The 21285-nt window shown below is 42.7% G+C and overlaps 1 protein-coding gene across 13 annotated transcripts in view; it reads right to left on the bottom strand.

The window, feature by feature from the left end:
• Positions 1-17372: 17372 nt before the first annotated feature.
• The window catches only part of PTPRJ (protein tyrosine phosphatase receptor type J), a 74425-nt gene continuing 70512 nt past the window's right edge, over positions 17373-21285 (bottom strand). For all 13 annotated transcript variants that reach the window (XM_030240184.2, XM_050975660.1, XM_050975661.1 and 10 more), the window contains one exon: positions 17373-20666. In XM_030240184.2, the coding sequence (XP_030096044.2) occupies positions 20508-20666 (159 nt within the window). In that variant the 3' untranslated portion in view covers positions 17373-20507. The remainder of the gene's footprint in view (positions 20667-21285) is intronic.

Here is a 21285-nt window from a genome sequence, read left to right as displayed (position 1 = left end):
CCCCTGCCCTGCCACAGGGCCCTGGGCCACCCTTGCTTCCCTGGGACTGCTCAGAGACCACTTACACAGCTCAGGCACAAGGAGCATTCCTTGGGTATCCATTCCACAGTGCCCTAAGTGAGGCCACCTCTGCCTTTGGCTTGACAGTGACAGAAATCACCAACATTTTGCCTGTTGTGGCATGTAGAGTGATGGCAAAGGCTCAAAAATAAGAAGCCTGTATTCAGCTCTTTCAGGATTATGCTGGAACACACAGCAGCACATCAGTAACTGTGTTTCAAAAAGCCCTTTGAATAATCAAGAGAATCACTCATTCCCCTCCAAATAAATTGCATCCTACTTTGTGACAAAGCTCCATTTCTACCAAGGGTTACCTTCAATGCATCTCATTTAAATCTTAAACCAGCAAAATTCACATCTTCACTTACTTTTCCTCCCCTTTTTTTCCCCTTTTCAGTATTACAACTGTAACAGCCACAGATTGCAACTTCACAGATGCATGTTTGACATTAATACAAAATACTTCTCCAAGAGGATAAACAGGTACTGAGCTTCTTTGCCAGTACTATGCTTTTCACATTTGTTAAACTTCAATCTTAACCTGAGATAAGCTCTAATTCATATTCCACAAGAAAATTCCAGGAAATCACAAATACATCTATAAAACTAGGTATAAAACAGCCTAATCTTCCATATAATGACAGAGCCTGTGATTTCTGGAAGGGATGTTTGGAATCCAATGAGTATGAATGTCAGCTTCCCATGGCTCCCTTGGAAGCCTCAGCCAGCAAGAACAGGAACAGGAATGGTGCAGAAACACAGGAACAAGCAAAAACATAGTTCAGACTATTTACAGGGCCAAATAAATGTTTACAAGACATTTAGAACCAAAGTTTGTCAATGCTACTTGGCACAATTGCACAAAAGTCATACTAAACCATATTTGCTGCATCGTTTCTCATTAGTACAAGGTCCTAATTCACTCTCATAACCACAGGTGGTAACAGGGCCACATGACTTCATGGACTACCATTGCCCTTGTCATGGGAGCCAGTTCAGAAGTTATTTACTTCTGAGCTGAAACAGAGATGGAATTCCACCAAATGAAGCCTCCCCTCTAACCCCACCTGGACATAATGGGGAGACTCCTCCTTGCAACTACAGCTGCAAATCAATGCTCATGTCTTTCCTGCACCTACAAACTTGGCCTTCCCACTCTGTCCTCTTCCCAGAGTACTCAAAACATGACTTCAACACAGCTTGGAAAGGCAGCTGTGGTGCAGGTGATTCCAAGAGGTTATAGCCAGCCCCATGCCATCCATTTCTGACTCCCTAAGGAACCCATTGCATCCCAGTATGGTACTGCAAAGCTACTCCAGCCAAGGCAAATCATGAAGATGTTTAGGTTCCTCCTTGGCCCTCAGGAAGGAGAATGAAGAAAAGCATCATTGCCATCAACAGTTGTGCTACCCACAGCCCATGAGTGTGGGAAGTTCTTGCTTGGGAAGTCTTTGGGGACTGTGTGTAGCTTTACTCAGCTTTAATTTAAGACTTTGACTTAGTTCTACATTGGAACTACATGAGGAAGCTACATTGTTCCTGCACTATGTTCAGGAGGGATCTGTTTGCAGAAAACACTGACACCCCATTTCCTGTACCACCTCTCCCAAAAAACCCTACGAAATATTAGAGAGAGGTATTTTGAACAAGTAGAGTGATAAAATGTTGTTTCCCAAAGCTGCCAAAAATACACATTTTTGAACTCCACTCCAAGTATCCGGGGCAGTGCAGGCTGTTAGAGTGAAACTCAGGTTATTTGGTATCATTTTTGAAGCAGCAGGTATGAAGCACTCTCAGGATTAACTGCATCTTTGTATATTATAGGATTGCTGCAGTCTAAAAAGCTGCATTCCTTCATTCTGTTCCAGTGCTGCTGGTCAACCATCAGTTCCCTTAGGCAGCAACATTTTTGGGGGCTCTTCAGAAATGTTTATCTGTAGAGCTGTTTACAACTGCTGTAGGTGCAATGCAGTATCCTGCCACTTTGAGCACCACACACTTTGGGGGCTACATTAAAAACATTCCCTTCCTTTGCTCTGCCCTATTTTTCCTCTGTGGCAGAGCACAACTTGCAAAATGATCCGTAGCATCAAACTTAACAGAAGTTACCCTTAAAAAAGAAAGGGCAAGATTAATCAGCAATTTTCAGAAGACTTGAGCAAATATTAGCAAGCAGCTCTGGTATTTTGAGTTTCCACTAGGAAAATAACAAAACCAAAGAAAACATTTTAATATCAACATCTTGCAGCAGCATTTTGCTCTCTCATGGCTAAAAGCTTAAATCAATGTATTGCAGCGCAGGAAACAACCAGAGTAGGACACAAACACAGTGTTTTAACTCAGATCATTGCAACAGTTAATCGAGCATTTTATGACAGCAAGCCATTTACCAAGTACATTTTCACATAATTAAGCAGCAAAGGAGACACAGTCCACAGGAGCCGCACATTTAATTGTGTCAGCAATTAGATCACGGCACACTCTGCGCATATAGACGTGGCTATATGGACCTGCCTTTCTATACTCACCGTGCAGCAAGGCATGGGTGTTACGTTGGTCTCCAAACAATTGCTTCAGAGCCCCAGGCAGAGCAACCTTCCTCTCACTCTCATCTCGGGCAAGTCAGTGTTTCTGGAAGGTGGCCAGGCAAGATCAGATTCATCAGCCAATAAAATTGTCTAAAGCTGCCGTTCCACAGGAGACCGTTCCGCCGGCTGCAGCCTCAGGAGCAGCCAATAAAGGAGAAAATCAGCATCAGAGTGCAGGCAAGCATTTTGCCCCATACTAAGGGTCTGCTTGCCAAAACTCCTGCTTTTCCCTGCCTGTGCTGCTGCACACAGTCATCCTGCATGAAAAACAACTTGCACTTGACTTGCCTGGCTAAAATAGGTTCACAGCTATTCTGAACACTGACAAGGGTAAAGGAATCAGTCAGGCAGGTGCCTCATGAGCTGGGAAGCAATACAGTGACATTTGGAGCCATGGATTTGTGCTGCTAGAGGGGTAGCACAGTAGACCCTGCTTTTTGTGGGCACTGGGAATTACTGCTCACATAATGTTGCTTCACTTGAAAGTTCATGGCAGTTCATGGTGGGCAATGTGGAGACTGTGAAAACCTTACCCCGATTTTATCTTCCAGAGCTGGACCTGCTGCAGTGGCTGCGGGAAGCCATCCTGTCCTCAGCCCCACGTGTTTGTCCTGGACTTCATTGCCATTCAGAGGAGTCCTTGATTCCACCCTGCCAGTCCTACAGCAGCAGCAAAATATCCCAGTGTGCAAAAACACTTCACAGAGCAGCTGTCTGACATCCCAGGATCCTTAGGGCTTGCCTTTCCTTGGAAAATCCAAAACAGCCAGTAAACAAAAAAAAAAAAAAATCAGTCTTACTATGTGTTATCTAACCAACAGTAAATCCTAAAGGTGACAAGGCATTTGTGACAGTTATGCATGAAAGCAAGTCAAGAAAGACCTTTGCAGGTCTTTACTTGTAAATTAACAATCTGAATAAGACCAAGCCTGTGTGTTATCAGTCTGAACACACATATTTTGATAGCAGATACCACATTTTTGCCACAAAATCTTAGTGGAGAAAAAGCACAGGTGGTCTCTGTACACTATTTTACTGCTTTGCTGGTATTTACCTCCCCTAACCTCTCTGAGGTTAAAACTATTTGGATTTGTTTCCTCAGAAATCTTACACCAAGGTGCTTTGCCAATGTGTATCTGCAAAGCTGAGTTGGCACCCAATCTGACAGCAGCCCTGGTGAAATCCCATTCTCAACAATATTTCTTTCAGTTTCCCAACACAAATGAAAAGCAAATACCATCCAGACTTCACCAGTAATGTTACTGTGAAGTAACATACATAAGTTACATACCTTCACCTATGTGTATTGCAGGACAAAATTGTTTGTAGTGCAGACAGCCCTTTGGAAGGCTAAGACTTTGCTCCTTGAAATGGGAAGGGATTCTTAATTGAAAAGCAAATGATAAGGGAAAAAAAGATTAGAATATGAAGATTGGAAATTAGAATAAATTAGATATTAGAATAGGGTCAGCAAGAGCGTCATTAACAATGACTGGTTTTCGTTTTCACATGCCATTGCCTTTAAACTCCTGGTTTATATGGATGTATTTTTACACATTTATGTGAGACCTCAGCTCTCTTTCTACATATTTATGTGAAACCTCTCCTTTCATGTTGGTACTACAGATGTTTGAAGGACAACAAGCCAAAGATGTGTCCCCCAGAGCTCTAAAGGCTGTATTACACTGGAGGAGCTGGAAAAGAGGCTCCTCAGAAGCCACACTATGATAAATCAGGCAGCGCAGAGGCACAGCCTGACTGAATTCAGAGGCCTGGAATTTGTACTCTGATCTTGAAAAGTGAAGAGGGTCCCAAGGAGAGTTGGCTGAGTAATGACAATCACACCATTATGGCAACATTTTGCTACTACATTGCTACTTTATTTAGCAATCTTGTCGTATTTATGCCGTACCCTTGTCTCATGCCACTACTGCCTAATGCTCATGGGCTTAGTGGCTGTAATTACATGTCCATGTTACTTGCTGATTGGTCGTCACGCTATAAGCATTTTTAGCTAAGGTGTGCTAAATTAGCAGTTCTCATATCGTGTTTGGCATCTGGCTTCATCCTTGCACAATGCTTATTCTTCTTGTATCTATTTGAGAATGGTACATGGTCTATCTTGTTCTGAGGACGGTACATGGTCTTCAAAGTAACTCTGTAATCTGCAGGCCAGGGCTGTCCAAGAGTACAGCATGCCCCTGTTTTGCCAAGAATTCTTCTACAGAAAAGCTGCATGTGCAAGCATTTATGATCTGGATTTTCCTTTGATGTAAATTGGCACAGACCCATGTCAATTGACACAGGCTTTTCTTCTAGCTGGGGATCTTCCGCTGTCTCTGTAAAACACAGGGTCCCATTTGGAGCCATGGTGTGCTGCCCTATTGTCCATTCAAGGGCAGCACTGGGCAGGGAGCACACACCAACCTGAAGGCAAACACATGCCCTCAAACAGGGCCTTGGTCTTGGAAAGAGGCTTGTCAAGCTGTAACCTCAGAAAACAGTGCCTTAGCTGCAGAGAGGCAGGTAAGATGGACATACACTTCCTCAGAGCAGCTGGCTTAAGGAAACCATGGCACACTTGACAGCAGGTGAGGAGCCTCCTTACCTCTGGGAGAGCACAAAGCCAGCAGCAGGCCAGGACCCACACCAGTGACACACAAAAGAGGGGGATGCCAGGCAGGTTCCCAGAGCAGCCTGCCTCATGGAAATTCTTCATTTTCACACAGTTGAAAATAAAAAAACCATTCACCCAAGGCAGCTGTGCTGGTGTCCCATCCCACTGGCAAGCACTGGGTTGATTTAGGCTGGAAATTGTGCACGTTGTGCTAAAAACCTGGTGAACGCATACTTTTTCTTCTCCTGCAGAGAGGAGTGCTGCAGGGTTTGGTTATCACTCATCATAAACTTTAGTTCCAGGACTTAAATTCAGTAATGGAGAACATTTTCTAAGCTGCTTTCTGCACATATTTGAGGTGATTTGGGCTCTAATTAATTTGGAACAGGGCAGGGAGTTCAGAAATTTTCCTTTTCTCTCCCTGACATCTCTGTGTCCCAGTTTAGTTTTAAAGTGGTAAGGCACATCTAGATTAAGGCACTAGGAGGGAGAAGGAAGAGAAAGAAAAGAAATCTAGCTGAATTAGAGATAGCTGACAGGGCATTTCATCAACCCAATTGTGTACTCAAAGCTTTTCAGAATCCATAACAAGAGTGGCCATGCAAATCAGTGAGTCATTGCAGCAGCTGAAGGGGAAAAACCCTACCAAAAAAAAAGGAAAAAAGAAAAAAATCCAGCAGAACTCTGCTCAGCGAGGAGTTTCCATAGCATGCTTGTGCTTTGCCTAGCCATAGCCCATTTTTATTCTCTTTAGCACATTTATCCTTTGTGAACTAGGGTGTTCCTTCTGGGAAAGCTACAACACTTTCTTACAGTAGGATAGCCCAGCAGCATGCAGGAAGCCTATGACACTTCAAGGAACTGAAGGATATATTTGTAGTTAGAGCTAAGGCTGTTAAATCTGCACTGGGCTTCTCTGTAACCCAAGATCAAAAGCTGCTGCCCTCTTCCCCATCTCTTCCAGCACCTGGATGTGCAGCTGGCATGCACATGTCCCCAGTGAGGGTGTTGGGTAGTCTTAACCTTTGAACAGCAGTATTCTGCTTTTCTATGTTTTATGGGCTCAGTATTTGCACAGTTTCTTAATATTTATTTAATTTTTTTAAATATATAGATGATCTCAGTTAAAAGAGAATGTATTGATTTTTGGGAGAAAACTGTTTTACACTTAACCCTTCACAGTTACTCTGATCACAAAGGACAGCAGGATGCTGTGACTTTCTGTAGTTTCACCTTTTCTAGCAAGGAGTGATGAAAGGCCATATATATGAAAAACAGGAAAATAATCAGAAGAACTCAGATTGTTTTTGCACCCACCTCAAGTCTAAGCAGTCCCTGCTTGTCAGGACTCCAGAAACATGGAGAAATCCAAGTGCAATATGCACCAGAAAACAAGCATTGATCTTAGAGTACAAAAAAGCAGCCTGCAAGAGACTAAGAGAAAATAATTTCCCTGTGAATTGTCTACCCCTGTGAGAAGTGAGATACCCTCTCCTGGAGCAGGCAGGTCAGCAGGCACGGTATCCAGTGGCCCTTGCTTTGAGGGGGAAGGCTGCTTTGGAGTAAACAGAATGTGGAAGGAGAGACAAGATCAGAGATGTGGCATTGCAGTGCTCAGCTCTAGGTTGCTTCACACAGTCCTACTCCATGAGCAGCTTGGGATGAGCAAAAGGGACGAGACCAGCTCTGTCAAAGCTAGGGAGCTTGTGTGGCAGGTATGTGTAAAAAACAGCTTCAATGTATAGTTCCTGTGATCTCTCATGACAGATACCTAACTTATTCATTAACACAGGAAAGGAGACTTTAAGGGATTTACAGCTGAGGAAAGAAAAAAGAAGTCATGTTGCTCAGAGCTCTGATTCAGATGAAGCAACTCTGCAAGTCTAATAATGCAGCTTTTGGCCTTTAGTGTTATTTATGGGAAAAGTGAATTTGAACAGATCTGCTGGGTTTGTTCAATAAAAGGAAAGGACTGGGTTTCTATTTACACACACACCCCTCCTTAAATCAGTTTGACACTGCAGTAGAGTTGATGCCCTCTGCTTGGCAGCCTCATTACCATCTGTAACAAATGTAAAATCTTATAAATAATTTATGTTGTAAGAGCAAATACAGTTTAGAAGAAAGAAAACATTTAAGAAATCTGGGATCAGAAAAGGCTAGAGTGAGTCAACACAGGCCTCTCTGTTTCCATGGAATTAAGAGCATTACCCTAGCCGCCTTGGAGTAGTCAAAGAGCAGCCCAAGTGACCAGGCAGGAAATATTGCATCAGATTACCAGAAAGGGAAGAAGAGCACTAAGGAGGGAGGGGGATCTCCCAGGGAGGGAGTATGCTGGACTGGGACCCAACAGGAGCCAAACTTGTTTTCCATCTCTGTTGCTGATTTCTGTCCCACTCTAGGCTGACCCCTAACTGTGAGGGGGAGGAAATCTATATAAATAAATGAAAAATTTTAGCAAACAGCTGTTCTGGTGTCAATACGTTGTCACATCCCATTTTCTGCTTGTTGAAATGAACTTTACCCATGCATCCTCTGCTGCACTTGGACTAATTTATCATGCATTATGTATGTTCCTCTGTCTCAGAGTTTAATTATTCATGAATCCCCCCACCCTCACCTTCTTCCCCTTCCACATTCACAAGGACCACCGGGCACAATTCATCCACTCAAGCCCTCCATCACCACCACCTCTCCAAGGTGTGAGGCTGCAGCCTGGCCCAGCTGTGGCCATTGCTGGCTCCTGCCAGAGCTCCCCCCATCCATGTGCTCACTGACCTGCCTCAGACCTCGGGAAGCGCAGGGGCACTGCCTTAGGCCTGGCTGCTGATGCCCAGAAATGTCACCTCCCCTGGGGCTCCTTACAACCCTCCTACCCCTCAAGCAGGTGCTGTAGACTGGGGGCAGCCCTGTGTAACCCCTAAAAATGTGGGGTGGCCACCAAGGCGTGTACCAAAAGCCCCAAAGTGAGGCTGGAAACAAATTGTCCTCGTCCCCCACAGTGGCGGGAGCCCCAAGGAGCCGCCTCAGGGCCCTGAGGGCCCTCTCACCTGGGGTGGGACTCTGTTTCTCCCAGCACCATTTTCACTCCATTGCTGTCTGGAGGGAAATGTCTGAAGAAGGCAAACCTACCTGCTGGGTGCCAGCTTGCACAGGGGCCATGCCAGTCCTGTTCCCAGCACTGGTGGAGTGGGGCAGGGTGGATGTGCCCACACGGGACAAGGCCTGATGGCGGCGGGGTGGGCAGGAGCAGATCCATGCCTGGTGTGGAGCCCAGGTGGAGCAGCAGAGGAGCAGCCACTGTGAGGAGAGGGGCCAGGGGCTGCCCTGTGGCTGCCCTGCCACACCACCGTGCACTGCCTCTCCCTGAAAATGGAGCTTTCTCTGGGAAAAGGTTCTCTAGTGAGAGCACAGCTCCCGCCAACAGCGAGGGACAGTGTGAGGAATAGCCCTGACAGCAGCCTGGAGAGGATGAGAGGCGAGGCAGCACGAGGAACATTTATAAACCCATGGGATGTAGAATTACATACAGCACAGGAGCTTCTTCTGAGAGCCAGGATTTAAAGATGCTCTCAGCTGCCAGTGCCATGGAAATCTTGCTTTGACTCAGGTGTGTTCTCAACAGGATTATGCATGGGACCCATGAAGCATAAGAAAACACCTGATGGCAGCCAGGCCTTCCGAGTCAGCTCCCGGCATGCAAATCCAGCCAGACTGAGAAAAAGTACAAAATTATTACTGGTTTCTGTACCTTAAGTGCCAGATACCATTGCTTGCATTTTATTCCAGCCCCCATCTCCAAACAGCCACAAATGTTTTTTTAAAAAACAGAGCACTTTGCTCCTATTTTTAGTAGCAGTGATATCCCACAGTGTAGAAGAGGTAGAATCTGCTGTCATCACTGCTGTCCTGGACCAGTGCTCTCACCTGTGCTGTGTTACTACTTCATTTAGCACAGAATGCCTCAGTCAACACCGCTGCCTAATGCACCAAGTATAATGTGCTTTTTTTATCTTTTAAGGCTTCCCCTCCAGTTTGTATAACATTGCTCAGCTGATCTCTTAATTTCCTACATGCAAAAACCAAGCTCTTTGTTCTGAAACCACACAGCTTTCATCTGCTGCCAAAGGGGAATCCATCTGGGTGCCGTAACTTCCACCCTTTGAAATGAGTCCTCCCCACACCCACCAGCAGACAGGAGGCCTGTGGCCACAATTCAGGATGCCTGCCTGATTTTGATTTACCAGGGAAGCAGGGAGGATTGGAGAGAGCAGGCATTCTCATCCTAGTCACAAGTCCTTCCTCACAGATAAACCCTGCAGGATGGGGGGATTTCCCCAGGTATAGCACGACCCTAACTACCACTGTCCTTTCCATTGGCTTTCTGCCTGTGCTGTGAATTTAGTTAGGCAAAAAGATGGCATTTCATCTAACTGCAGGAGTTATTTTGGGTTTTTCCATCCCTTGGAGCACTATGGAATTGGTTTCCTGTTCTGTGGCTCTGTTTGGTGCACAGAACCTGGGGCAGTTGCTGGGGACTGGCCCATGATGGAGATAAAGCCTTTGCAAGGCACAACTGTGAAACACTGCTCTGTCCACTGCAACTTCTTGGGCTGGCCCCTCTGCTGCTTTTGCATAGCAAGAACCAGATCATAAAGCCAGACACATCCCATGGCAACTGATCAGCCCCAAATGTCTCATCCCCCACCCACAGCCCTTAGCCCCGGCTTGTCTGGCCACCCTCACACCTGCTGCCTGCACCTCAGACCTCCACCTTCTATTTCAGTTTCATCCTTGAGGCTATTTCTTGCTGTAATTAGTCAATTGATTCCCCATATGCAAACACTGAGGCATTCTGAGACTGTGACTTCAAAGGGCTTTTGTCACCAATAATTGAAGCATCTCCACCCAAGCAGACTGTGCTTTTGATCAAGGATAAGCAGTTTGCTCCTGACTGTGGGCCAAGGAAAGCTATAATTTGATCACAGTGCTGGCAGATGTCCTAGTGAGCAGGGGAAACTCACTTTGTTATGCTTAGTAGCTCCTGCCTTTCAGTCATGGGAAATCATAATTTGACTATTAGCATGTAAGAATTTTCCTTACACACCAGCAAAGTTAAAAGGCCACTGTCATCTTGGAAAATGACGCCTTTCCTATGATGAGAGGCTTCACACTACAGTCATATGTCATTGAAATGGTAGATTTTTTGCAATGAAAGTATTTAACTCCACAGAAATTATTCACTTTTTCCTTTTCTGTCGTGTGAAACAAGAAGAAGCACCACAGCTTCACTTCTGCAAATATTTGCAGTATACACCTGCAATGAAAAACACAGATTTCCCCCCCCACCCACTTCCTCTCAGCACAGCAAGAGTGCTTTCTGCTTCTCCCAGGCTTGGGAAAGCAATTCACCCCCACAACCCAGCTGCTAGCAAAGACATCGGTTCATTTTGCAAATTCTTTTTGGGGTATTTCAAATGCGATAGTCTTTGTTAATGATAGCAACATTGAATAGCCTACAAAGCCCTCTGATTTTATTCCTACTCCACCCATTTTGCTGAAAGGAATTACTTCTGAGCTGTTTGCAAAACTGCCTTCAAATGTCTCCTAAAAATTTCATATCTAAGAAATCTGAAAAATTGTAGACAATTGCAAAATGCTGCTTATTAAAGTGACCATGGTCACCACACTGCTGTCTCGTGCCTCAGCTGCTGGTTGTGTTTATCTCCTGCCTCTGGCCATATCATTGATTGCAAACGCTAATCAGGAAATGGTCCTTCCCTCCTTGGCAGCTGTGTCCTCAGCCCAGAGGAAGCAGCCACCTGAGTCCTCCAGAGCCGTCCTGCCTTTTCCAAAATAAACTAAACAACAAAGTCCTTGGAAGTTGAAATGTCTGCTAAGTGAAAGCTTAATCCCAAGAAAAACTGTAGTGTTGTGTTTTTTTTCTGGATGCAGAGAGCAGTCTCTGCAGATTGTGATGTTGCTGGTTGTGTTTTCCCAGAGATTCTAGCTCTACCTTGTAAAAGCATTTACAGCATCTTGATTACTTCATGTAGTAAATTGCAACTACAGCAATGTTTCATCTGGAACCAATTGACCGTAGAATAATACATCCATGTACTTCTAATATCATTTAAAGCAAATGACTTGGAGAGAGATTTAAGGTAATAACATTGTGCCTTCATCAGGCTGACTCATAAAATCTCATTGCAATAGAATAATGTAACCAGAGGGGGAAAAAAATTAAAAATAAGAAGTAAAAAGATTACTAATTTCTGTCTGTGAAATGGAAAGTGGATAACCTGAATATATGTGATGGATGGCTCAGTGCAGTGCTCCTCAAAAAAAGAGCATATTCTTACTGCAGCTCTTTAGAATAAGGTCCTAACTCAAATCTATAAATCAGATAAGAGAATACTGAGTAAAAATACATCTTGAAATAGGTCAACAAATAGAATACTAAAATCTACAAAGAGGAGAGCTGTTTGGGTTAAGGGAATTTGCCATCAGTTCCACATGGATCAGAATATCAGCTGCAGAAAGTTTAAAAGGATATTACTGATTGACATCCATAGACATTCAGGTTCCCTATTCTCTGTCCCATCCTTTTCTGTGTGCTTAATATTGCTAAAAGCAAAAAAAAAGGAAAAAATAGGAGAAAAGTAGGAGAAAAATAAAAAGAGGGGAAAGGAGGAAAAAAGAGAGGAAAAAAGAGAGGAAAAAAGAGAGGAAAAAAGAGAGGAAAAAAGAGAGGAAAAAAGAGAGGAAAAAAGAGAGGAAAAAAGAGAGGAAAAAAGAGAGGAAAAAGAGAGGAAAAAGAGAGGAAAAAGAGAGGAAAAAGAGAGGAAAAAAGAGAGGAAAAAAGAGAGGAAAAAAGAGAGAAAAAAGAGAGGAAAAAAGAGGAAAAAAGAGAGGAAAAAAAGAGAGGAAAAAAGAGAGGAAAAAAGAGAGGAAAAAAGAGAGGAAAAAAGAGAGGAAAAAAGAGAGGAAAAAAGAGAGGAAAAAAGAGAGGAAAAAAGAGAGGAAAAAAGAGAGGAAAAAAGAGAGGAAAAAAGAGAGGAAAAAAGAGAGGAAAAAGAGAGAAAAAGAGAGGAAAAAGAGAGGAAAAAAAGAGGAAAAAAGAGAGGAAAAAGAGAGGAAAAAAGAGAGGAAAAAGAAAAAAGAGAGGAAAAAAGAGAGGAAAAAGAGAGGAGGAAAAAAGAGAGGAAAAAAGAGAGGAAAAAAGAGAGGAAAAAGAAGGAAAAAAGAGAGGAAAAAAGAGAGGGAAAAAGAGGGAAAAAGAGGAAAAAAAAGAGAGGAAAAAGAGAGGAAAAAAGAGAGAAAAAGAGAGGAAAAAAGAGAGGAAAAAGAGAGGAAAAAAGAGAGAAAAAAGAGAGGAAAAAAAAGAGAGGGAAAAAAGAGAGGAAAAAAGAGAGGAAAAAGAGAGAAAAAGAGAGGAAAAAAGAGAGGAAAAAAGAGCGGAAAAAGAGAGGAAAAAGAGAGGAAAAAAGAGAGGAAAAAAGAGAGGAAAAAAGAGAGGAAAAAAGAGAGGAAAAAAGAGAGGAAAAAAGAAATCTTGGTTTACCAAGGCCCTGTGCAAACTGCCTGTTCTGTCTATGCCTACATTCCCTCTCAAGTCTGACTTGCAAGAATAGGGGAAGAGAGAGAAGGTCATGATTCACATGTGACAGGAACCAAGGCTTTCTTTGAATTTCTCAGTATTTCAGTCCCTTTCACTAAAAAACACATTTTAAGAAACAAACATGGAATATTTTCCTAAATCCTGATTGAAACAGCCATGTTCATCTTTGCCTTCAATTGCTCTAAAAATATATCCAAATGGTGAATAAATAAAACAAAGACATTCTCAAGAAAGATTTTTTTTCAGGTGGAACTGTTCAAATCTTTTTTTCGTGCCATTTTTAAAAGGCAACACTTTCTAAAATGAAAAAAAGAGCTCATTTTCAAAACACCAAGGGGCAACATCAATTGTCTTTACAGAAATAACATGACTAGTACTAATGTGATGCCAGTGAGCTGGAAAAAAGGAAATATCTACTGTGGCAAACATTATGAAATGTATTTTCTGGCATCTCAGTCACACTTTAGATCTTCATGCAGGGAAAATCCAATTCAGTAGCTTTAGACCTGGCTTATAATTAAATTACAAGGAGTTTAAAGGTTTGACTGATCCACATTGGTCACATATTTTTCTCTGTATTTTGGTGAGTGGCCTCCAGAGCTCAGCTTTCATTCAGCACATGACAAGCAGGCCTGTCACCATCAGCACTGGGAGCATCACTCAGGCCAGGAGGCAGCACCTGAGAGCTGTTCAGCTCAGCCAAATCCTACTCAGAGCAGATCTTCCACAGGACTGGTGCTGATACACAAGCATGGGAAGTTCTGATGTGAAATGTTATTTCCAGGTTTGATTTATTCCTTGCTCAAAGGCTAAAGGATTTGTAAGCAGCTAGGCAGCTGCAGATAGATCTTCCAGAAGATTTAGAGCTCTGTCACACACCTACCTCCATTATTGCCTTGTTTGTAAAAAATGGATCTACCACTAGAGCTTTGTATTGAAATCTCACCACATTTCAAATGGGAGATAGAGGAAGCCAAAGTAACTCAGCAGATGTTGCCAGGTGCTTTAAAAGCTATATTTAAAATCTCCCCAAGGACCTGTGTAAAAAAAGGCAGGAAGAAGTCACGTTCAGTGTTACACACACACACACAAACAGATCCATTAAATGAAACAGCCTTTTAACTGTTATTCATATTGAGTAGTACGAGCAAGCACGTCATTGTTTGCTGTCTTTATTGATGTATCTGCACTGTGTTCAGCAATCCCATCAATCTGTTATTGCTGGGAACAGCTGTGGAGCAGGCTGATAAGCTGGGAAATGAGCACACAGCTGGTAATGCTGAGTAACCAGCTCCAGGCTGGTCCCAACCAGAGCCCTTACACTTTGGAATACGCACACCACCAGAAAATGCCTTGGTACCAGCAACACCGAAGCGCAAGAGCACCTCCTGAGGTAGCAGAGGATTATTTGGCATTATTAGGCTATTGCTGAGCTTAGGAGTTTCTGGAAAAAAAGTCAGCTAATCAGGTGTACAACATTCATACAAATCCCTGTGGAGCAGGCAGACAGACACACACAGGCACAGTAGCCTGGGCTCAATGAGTGGCATGGGCCAGGGCAAGGAAGGGGAAACAGCACAAGGAACAGAGGGAGGTTATCAGAATCTGGGAAGGAAGTGAAAAAGGAGCAGCCTGGCAGGGAAGGCTTTCCTTGGAAAGACCAGTGGTGTCATGTGCCATCTGGAGGCTTAAACCAGAAATGAAGAGGATATATTTTCTCTCTGGAGTGACAACAATCACCTTTTAGGTAGATACATTCTTTAATCAGAGCTGACACTAGACCATTATCAAAAAGCCTGTTTTCCTCCTGATATGATATTCCTGACTCTGGAAGCACCACATCAAAAATCTGCTGGACAAAAAAATAAAACAAGTCTAGAAATCCCTTAGAGAGGATCCTTGCTTTCCTGTCCATTCTGCCCTGAGGTGAAACAAAGGCAACAGCCTGGCACTGTGTGTGAAGAGCACTCTGTCCCTCACACACTGAGCACACAGTTCTTGTGTGTCCCTAGAAATCCTGTCAGCATTATGAATACACCAGGAACATCCATGAGACATCAGCACTACACTTGGAACATTGTTCCAAATAATCTGGCTCTTCTCTGATCACTCGGAAAGTTGGAGATAGAATGTGAATTCTAGCAACTCACTTGGGATCAAACTAGACACTTTTCTCAGCAAAATGGGATAATTTGCTAGCTTTGCTTCTGGCTGTCAGAAAATTATGTATATTAATTTAAAATGTAATAAACCCAGGGAAAGCAACTTGAATGAATACATGGGATTCTGCTAACAGGGACTAAGAAGAACAGGTCTGAATTCATAATTTTTTTCTTCAGATCTAAGAAATCACTTGAGAAGAGCTCCCAGCTTCTCCCCTACATGAGATGTATTAACAGCTCCTTCCCTTCAGCCAACCATGCTGGCAGGAAGCAGCTCCTCCTGATGCTTCCAACTCAGGTTTTCTGCTTAATTTGCCTCCTCCTCCCTCACAGGCAGGAGGCTGGCACGGGCAAGGGGTTTGCCAAGTCCAAGGGTAACAAACGTGGAATGAAACACAAGATTGGAGAGAGGCACTGTTTGGTGCCAACACCAAAAACAGTTCAGCAAAGTGCTGAGAATGGAACAGTTTGCAGGCAGAGGTTTTTCAACACAAGGTCTTACATGAGGAGCTGAAAGGGACTCCCTGAAGCAGTGCCACAGCAAAAGAAGAAAGGAAGTACAGTAACTTTTCTGATGAGTACAGGAAGTGGAGAACACTGTACCTGCACACTTCAGAAGCAACTAAACTATTAGTCCTTCCTTGCCCCTCATTCCAGCCCTTGACCACAGTGATTGCATCTGCATTTTTAAATTAGTTTTTACCCAGAAGACCCAGGAGCTGTTAAGATCTTGGCTTTTTGCTTGAGAATAGCACACTGGGCAAAGATTTTCAGGTGATTTTCCTTCCCAAGCCCCCATTTCTGACCCGCTTCCACAAAAGCAGCCACATGTTCAACTCATATCTGCTGCCTGATAACACCCAGGCAGGAAGGGCATGCAAGGGCAGCATCAATACATCCCATTTATCAAGCCAAGAACAGGACAGAAACATGACATCCTCTCCTCTCTGACCTGTATCTCTTTAATCTCCAAGGTAGCAAAACTGATACATGACAAGACCAGGTACAAATGTGATTTCCAGATATTAAGGTTCAATTTTAGCCACATGAACAGACTACGGCTCCAAATGGCATCCAGAACAGCTGGCTTTCCTGAAGTTCTAATAGCACAAGGGTAAGACCAGGATGACATGGCTGGCACAATCTGAACAATGACAAGACAATCACATTTGGCTCTTCCCATCTCACCACGCAGTCATTTCAAAAAACACAGCAGTTGTCACAAAGTAACAACTGTAAGAGCAAGGCAACCCTGACAAAGGGGAGGAATGATGCATTTGACTCCATTGATTTTAGAAGGCTAATTAATTATTTTATTATACTATATTATTCTATACTATATTACTCTACTTTTAAACTGAATCTGCACAAGCACAACTCTACTGACAATAGGATCTTGTGACTGTTAGCCAACAGTCCCAACACACACCTGGATTCAATTGGTCAATCAAAACACACACACCAAAATCCAATTACCAATTCCCTTCAGGTAAACAATTTCCCACAAGCATTCCACTTGTGCACAAGAGGCACAGCAATTGAGATAAGAATTGTTTTTTCTTTCTCTGAGGTTCTTTGCTGCAATTCCCAGAAAATATCCTTGGGAAGTTATGCCTTGCTTTTCTCTGTGAAGAGAAATGCAGCCACAATGGAGGATCAAAAATTTTAGTTTAGTGTAAGCACCCTGTGGTGAACTGGAGAGCTGCTGAGTGCCAGTATCATCCTCCATGCATGTGATCCTCCTCAGGAATGGAGGCAGATGGCAGCCAGGAACAGCAACTAAGATTTCTGGGAGAAAAGCACTTAGCCAAGATAATTCTCTATGCATCTACAGACAGGTGATCTTTAATCCAGCAGCCAGCTATAGCACCACAAAGATATTTCTGCATCCCCTTCTACCACCACCTCCAGACAATGCAATATCTTCAACAGATGAAACAGTCCTCACTCTTGTTTCTCTGGAAGCAATCAAGTCTTCAAAACATTGGTCCTCCCAAGGCTATTTCAGCAAATGGAAATCTTTGATGGGCCTTGGATGATGGTCCTGTTTCCTTGCCTGGTATCAAGCTCTTCCTTTAGAGAAGCTACCAACTGCCAGGACACATAAACATCAGACCCAGGGCCTTCCAGGGAAGTCTGAATGACAGATTATCACTGTCCCAGGGAGCTCCAGTGACTGCAGTACACAACTGACTCAGGTGCCACCCCAGAGGATGGGAGCCCACTTTCCATTTATAAAGCCCTTCTAAATGAAATGGGTATTTTAGCAAATTAATTTGATTCAAAACAGAATCCCAACAAAGGAAAAATAGGAACAAAAGTGCTCTAGGATGATGCTTTTTAATTGTTATTTTTATATTTTTAAGAACAAATCAAACCATTAAAAATATTACAGACATGTACTGAAATTTCCTGTACAACAAATACGAAAACAATAAAATTTGTACATAATTTCAAGATATTCAACAGTCACTTATTTGAAACACATCAACTTTTCCCTTCTTAAGCAGGCCCCAAATGGGAAGAAAGAGTTAAACAGAAATGCAAGAGATGCAATTGTCACACAGTGGAGCTTTCAGTGGACAGCTTTAAATAAGCAAGAGTGAGAGAAAACACAAAGAGACAGATCTCAGCAATTATAACATAGTGAACATCAGAGGGCAAGGAGAAAACATTTGCAGGAACTCAAGTCATCTTGAGCAAGACAGATCCACAAGCTAGTGGAACATTACCTCTAGTCCTTCTCCTGCAGAGACATCCTACAAGGAATGTCCTACTTATTCACACTGACACTACACCCAAGTTTATGTTTGCAACAGCTTAAGCCTTATCAACTTTTTCCACCCATACACAAAATCAAGAGGTCAATTATTTCAACTTTCAGTCTTTTCTCACAATGTGTCAGTTTTGGAAAACACCTGCATATAGTTCTTTAAAAATGATACTCTTCAGATGATGGCACACGTGAGAATTTGACGCCTGCTTCCAACACCAAAACAATGGGACAGATCCATCTGTTTTCTCTAAGAGGATCTGAGCAGTGGTTAGGTAGAAACACATACTGTCTTAGCTCATTTTCTGATGTTCTGCTGCAACAGAATAGAAACAACATGATCTAGCATGGAAGACTCATCTCCCTCTCCAAGCTACACAAAACAAGGGCCTTCTGAAGCAAAAGAGCACTTGCCACCTTAAGGCAGCAAGTTCTTGGGAGACCTGGAATAACAAATACTGGCTCTGTGCTCTGCACAGATGTGCAGTAATTAAAAGAAGAAGAGAGTTAAAGAAAACAACGTGACTGGAAAGAGCAGATTTTCCTCCCTCCCAGTTCTTTTGGAATGGTTCTGTTTGGTGCAAGTGGTTTATCTTTGTCATCTGACAGCAGCTTAGGAAGAATGCAAATCAGAGATCCACTTTGTGGGCTGCCAGTTTGGATGGAACCAGGCAGGATCAGGAACCTCAAGATGAGGGTTTTTTAAGGTATTTCCAGAGAAAGAGGAACAAAATTATATTTAAGAACCCACAAGTGGCTGTTACAAAAAAAACCAAACCAAAACAAAAAACACAAAACAAAAACCCCAAACCAAATAAACAACAAAACCAAACCCCAAAACCTAACAACCAAAAGTGCACTGTGGTTTGTCCTCCAGTTTTACTCACACAGCACACCACAGTTTCTCACCAGGTTGTAAAAAATTCCTCAGGATATTTGTAAAGTTACAGTTGTGCACCAGGAATTCCTATGTTCTCCTTCAGCTGACATTGGATCCTGTGAGGTTGCCAGGTTCCACTGTAAAGCCACATATACTCCTAGTATCTGTAGCTTTTTCTGACAACTCTACTAAAACAAAGAAAAACCCCCAAAACAACGACAACAAAAAAGCAGCAGAATTCCAGGGACTCTGGTTATTAAACCTTCATAACATTTTTTTCCCTGCTTTATAGCTATTCTATAGCATTATTCATAAACTTCATATTCATCTACAATGCAACCAGTGCAACGATCCAAAGACCAAAAAACACACCTTCTCCCCACCTCATGCTACCTAAGTCCTTCATTGGTAATGCCTTCCTAAGTCTAACAGTTATGTACCAGCAAAATAAATCCAATCTGATCCTTGACTTGTGAAATCAGCAAACGGGGGATTTCTGCTTGTTCCTTCAGTTTCAAAAAGGACCAGTCAAAACAAAAGCAGCAGTATATTGCAAATAATTACAAAACAATTACACTGGATCAGTGAGATGCAGGCAGGTAAGATGTGTCTTAGTTTTGAATGGCTAAAACAACCAAGAAATTTGTCTTTACAGCAGAATTTTGTGCAATGTCTTTTGGTAGAAACAGTAAAGCCAGTTGGATCCATTTGGGAGTGCTTGAACACTTGGAACCTTAGTTTCAGCATTTTCACAGATTTATATATTTGAGGAAAAACAACAACAATGATAAAAAGACACCAACCTGAGAAAAACTCTATTAGAGTGAGCATTATTCAGTAAATCATATATTGCACCTTTAAATAAATCATTATAAATTGTATAAAAACAGGAATATCAGGCAGGAACAGGGAGGAGCTATTCTGTCCTTCATCCACACGCCCACACACCCCCCGCACACACATTCACAGATTCACTTGCTCTGTTTTTATCTACAGTTAAAGCTCGGAGTGACAGACCACACTCCTTTTCCTCTGGCAGAGGCACCAAAACATTAAGGCAGGGGATATTTGTGGTGAAATGCAAAAACAAAGCTCACCTCCAAACTTCTGGAGGGTCCTGCCAACAGTGCAACTACAGTTAAGTTTGACATAAGCCTTATTTAAAAATCTGTGTTCTCATTAAGTTTCAGTACAAAAATAGAATCTCTGCTGTTTTTTTTTTTCTAGAGTAGCAACTAGAAAAGGCACAATTTCCAAGTATGAATGTCCATTTGAAGGAGCCATTTGTACTCCTTTTTTAAATAAAAAGGAACACAGAAAAAAATAGATCACAGAGGCACATATCTATTAACTAAGTAACCAGATACAGTAGATAAAATATGTTCCTGAAACTTATAATTAAATATATTAAAACAACCCACCAGCCTGGTGTCTGTAAATGAAATCATATAAAATTGTAATAAAAAGTTTGTGTTATTATTTTAATATTTAAACTCTAGTTCACTGTTCATACTGTAAATGCTATTTCACCTATCAGTACTGTTAAATTCCCAAGAAAAAACAAGATTCCTCTGTTAACTTGAAAAAGTTTTGCTTGGGTTTTGTTGTTTGGATTTTTTTAACATGAGTCTGCAGCTCCTGCCAGCGTTGTGTTTTTCCTCCTGTAGATCACACCTTGAACGCAGACAGAACCGGAGAAGCCAGACACGAGACACTGCACACAATCCCAGAAAACACGAGCCGGACACCTCCCTCTCCTACAGGCAGGCAGCCCCTCCTGGATGGAGGCACTGGGTTCCTTCTGGACTATGCATGGTAGCCATTGGCCTTCCCAAAGGCTGGCCCAGGTGTGAAGTTTTCATAGATTGCCATTGCTGTCACGTTTTGGTAGATAAGGTCTGTTTTCCTTTCTCTCTGGGATTTAATGATATCCATGACACACTGGTTTAGGAAGACGTACTGGTCCTGGGAGAAAGAGAGACAGAAATATATTTCTAAAAAATACCTGATTTTGGAAGTAATTCTGCTTCTGAATGTAGGTTTGGGCACTGCACTGAGTGCTTGTTTTAGAACATATATATAGTGTAGGCACACAGTTTGTGGTAATTGGGAGTGGGGCTGTGGCAGAGCTTCATCCCTAATGGGCTACAGGTGTGAGAAGCAGGTAAAGAGCATTGACAGCCATGAGACCTGGAGTGCCCAGGTGCACTGACCAATCACCAAAGGGAACAGAGGGCACACAGGTGCAATGCATGAACATGAGGGCTATAAAAGGTTGGGCTAAAGAACAAAGGCAGATGCTTGCAGCCTTCTGAAGTGCCATAATGTTACTCTGTATGGCTTGAAGCTTTCTGAAATTGTATGGAGACACTCTGTGTGCCATGGCCGTCTTGACTGTGACACATGCTGTGACATATAGTTTATAGAAAATAGAGCGGGAAAGGACCTCATGATGTAATCTGATCAACTCCCCCCCAATAAAAAAACCCACTAGGATCAAGTTTTGCTGTCTAGAGCTAGGATCTGTCATGCCTAACGCTATCCTAAAGACTTTCCTGATGGAAAGTCAAATCTTTTCCAAATC

The sequence above is a fragment of the Serinus canaria genome, chromosome 5 (assembly GCF_022539315.1).
Source record: "Serinus canaria isolate serCan28SL12 chromosome 5, serCan2020, whole genome shotgun sequence".
Classification (NCBI taxonomy): Eukaryota; Metazoa; Chordata; class Aves; order Passeriformes; family Fringillidae; genus Serinus; species Serinus canaria.
Note: the sequence above shows the minus strand (reverse complement) of the source record. Positions and strands in the feature narration are given on the sequence as shown.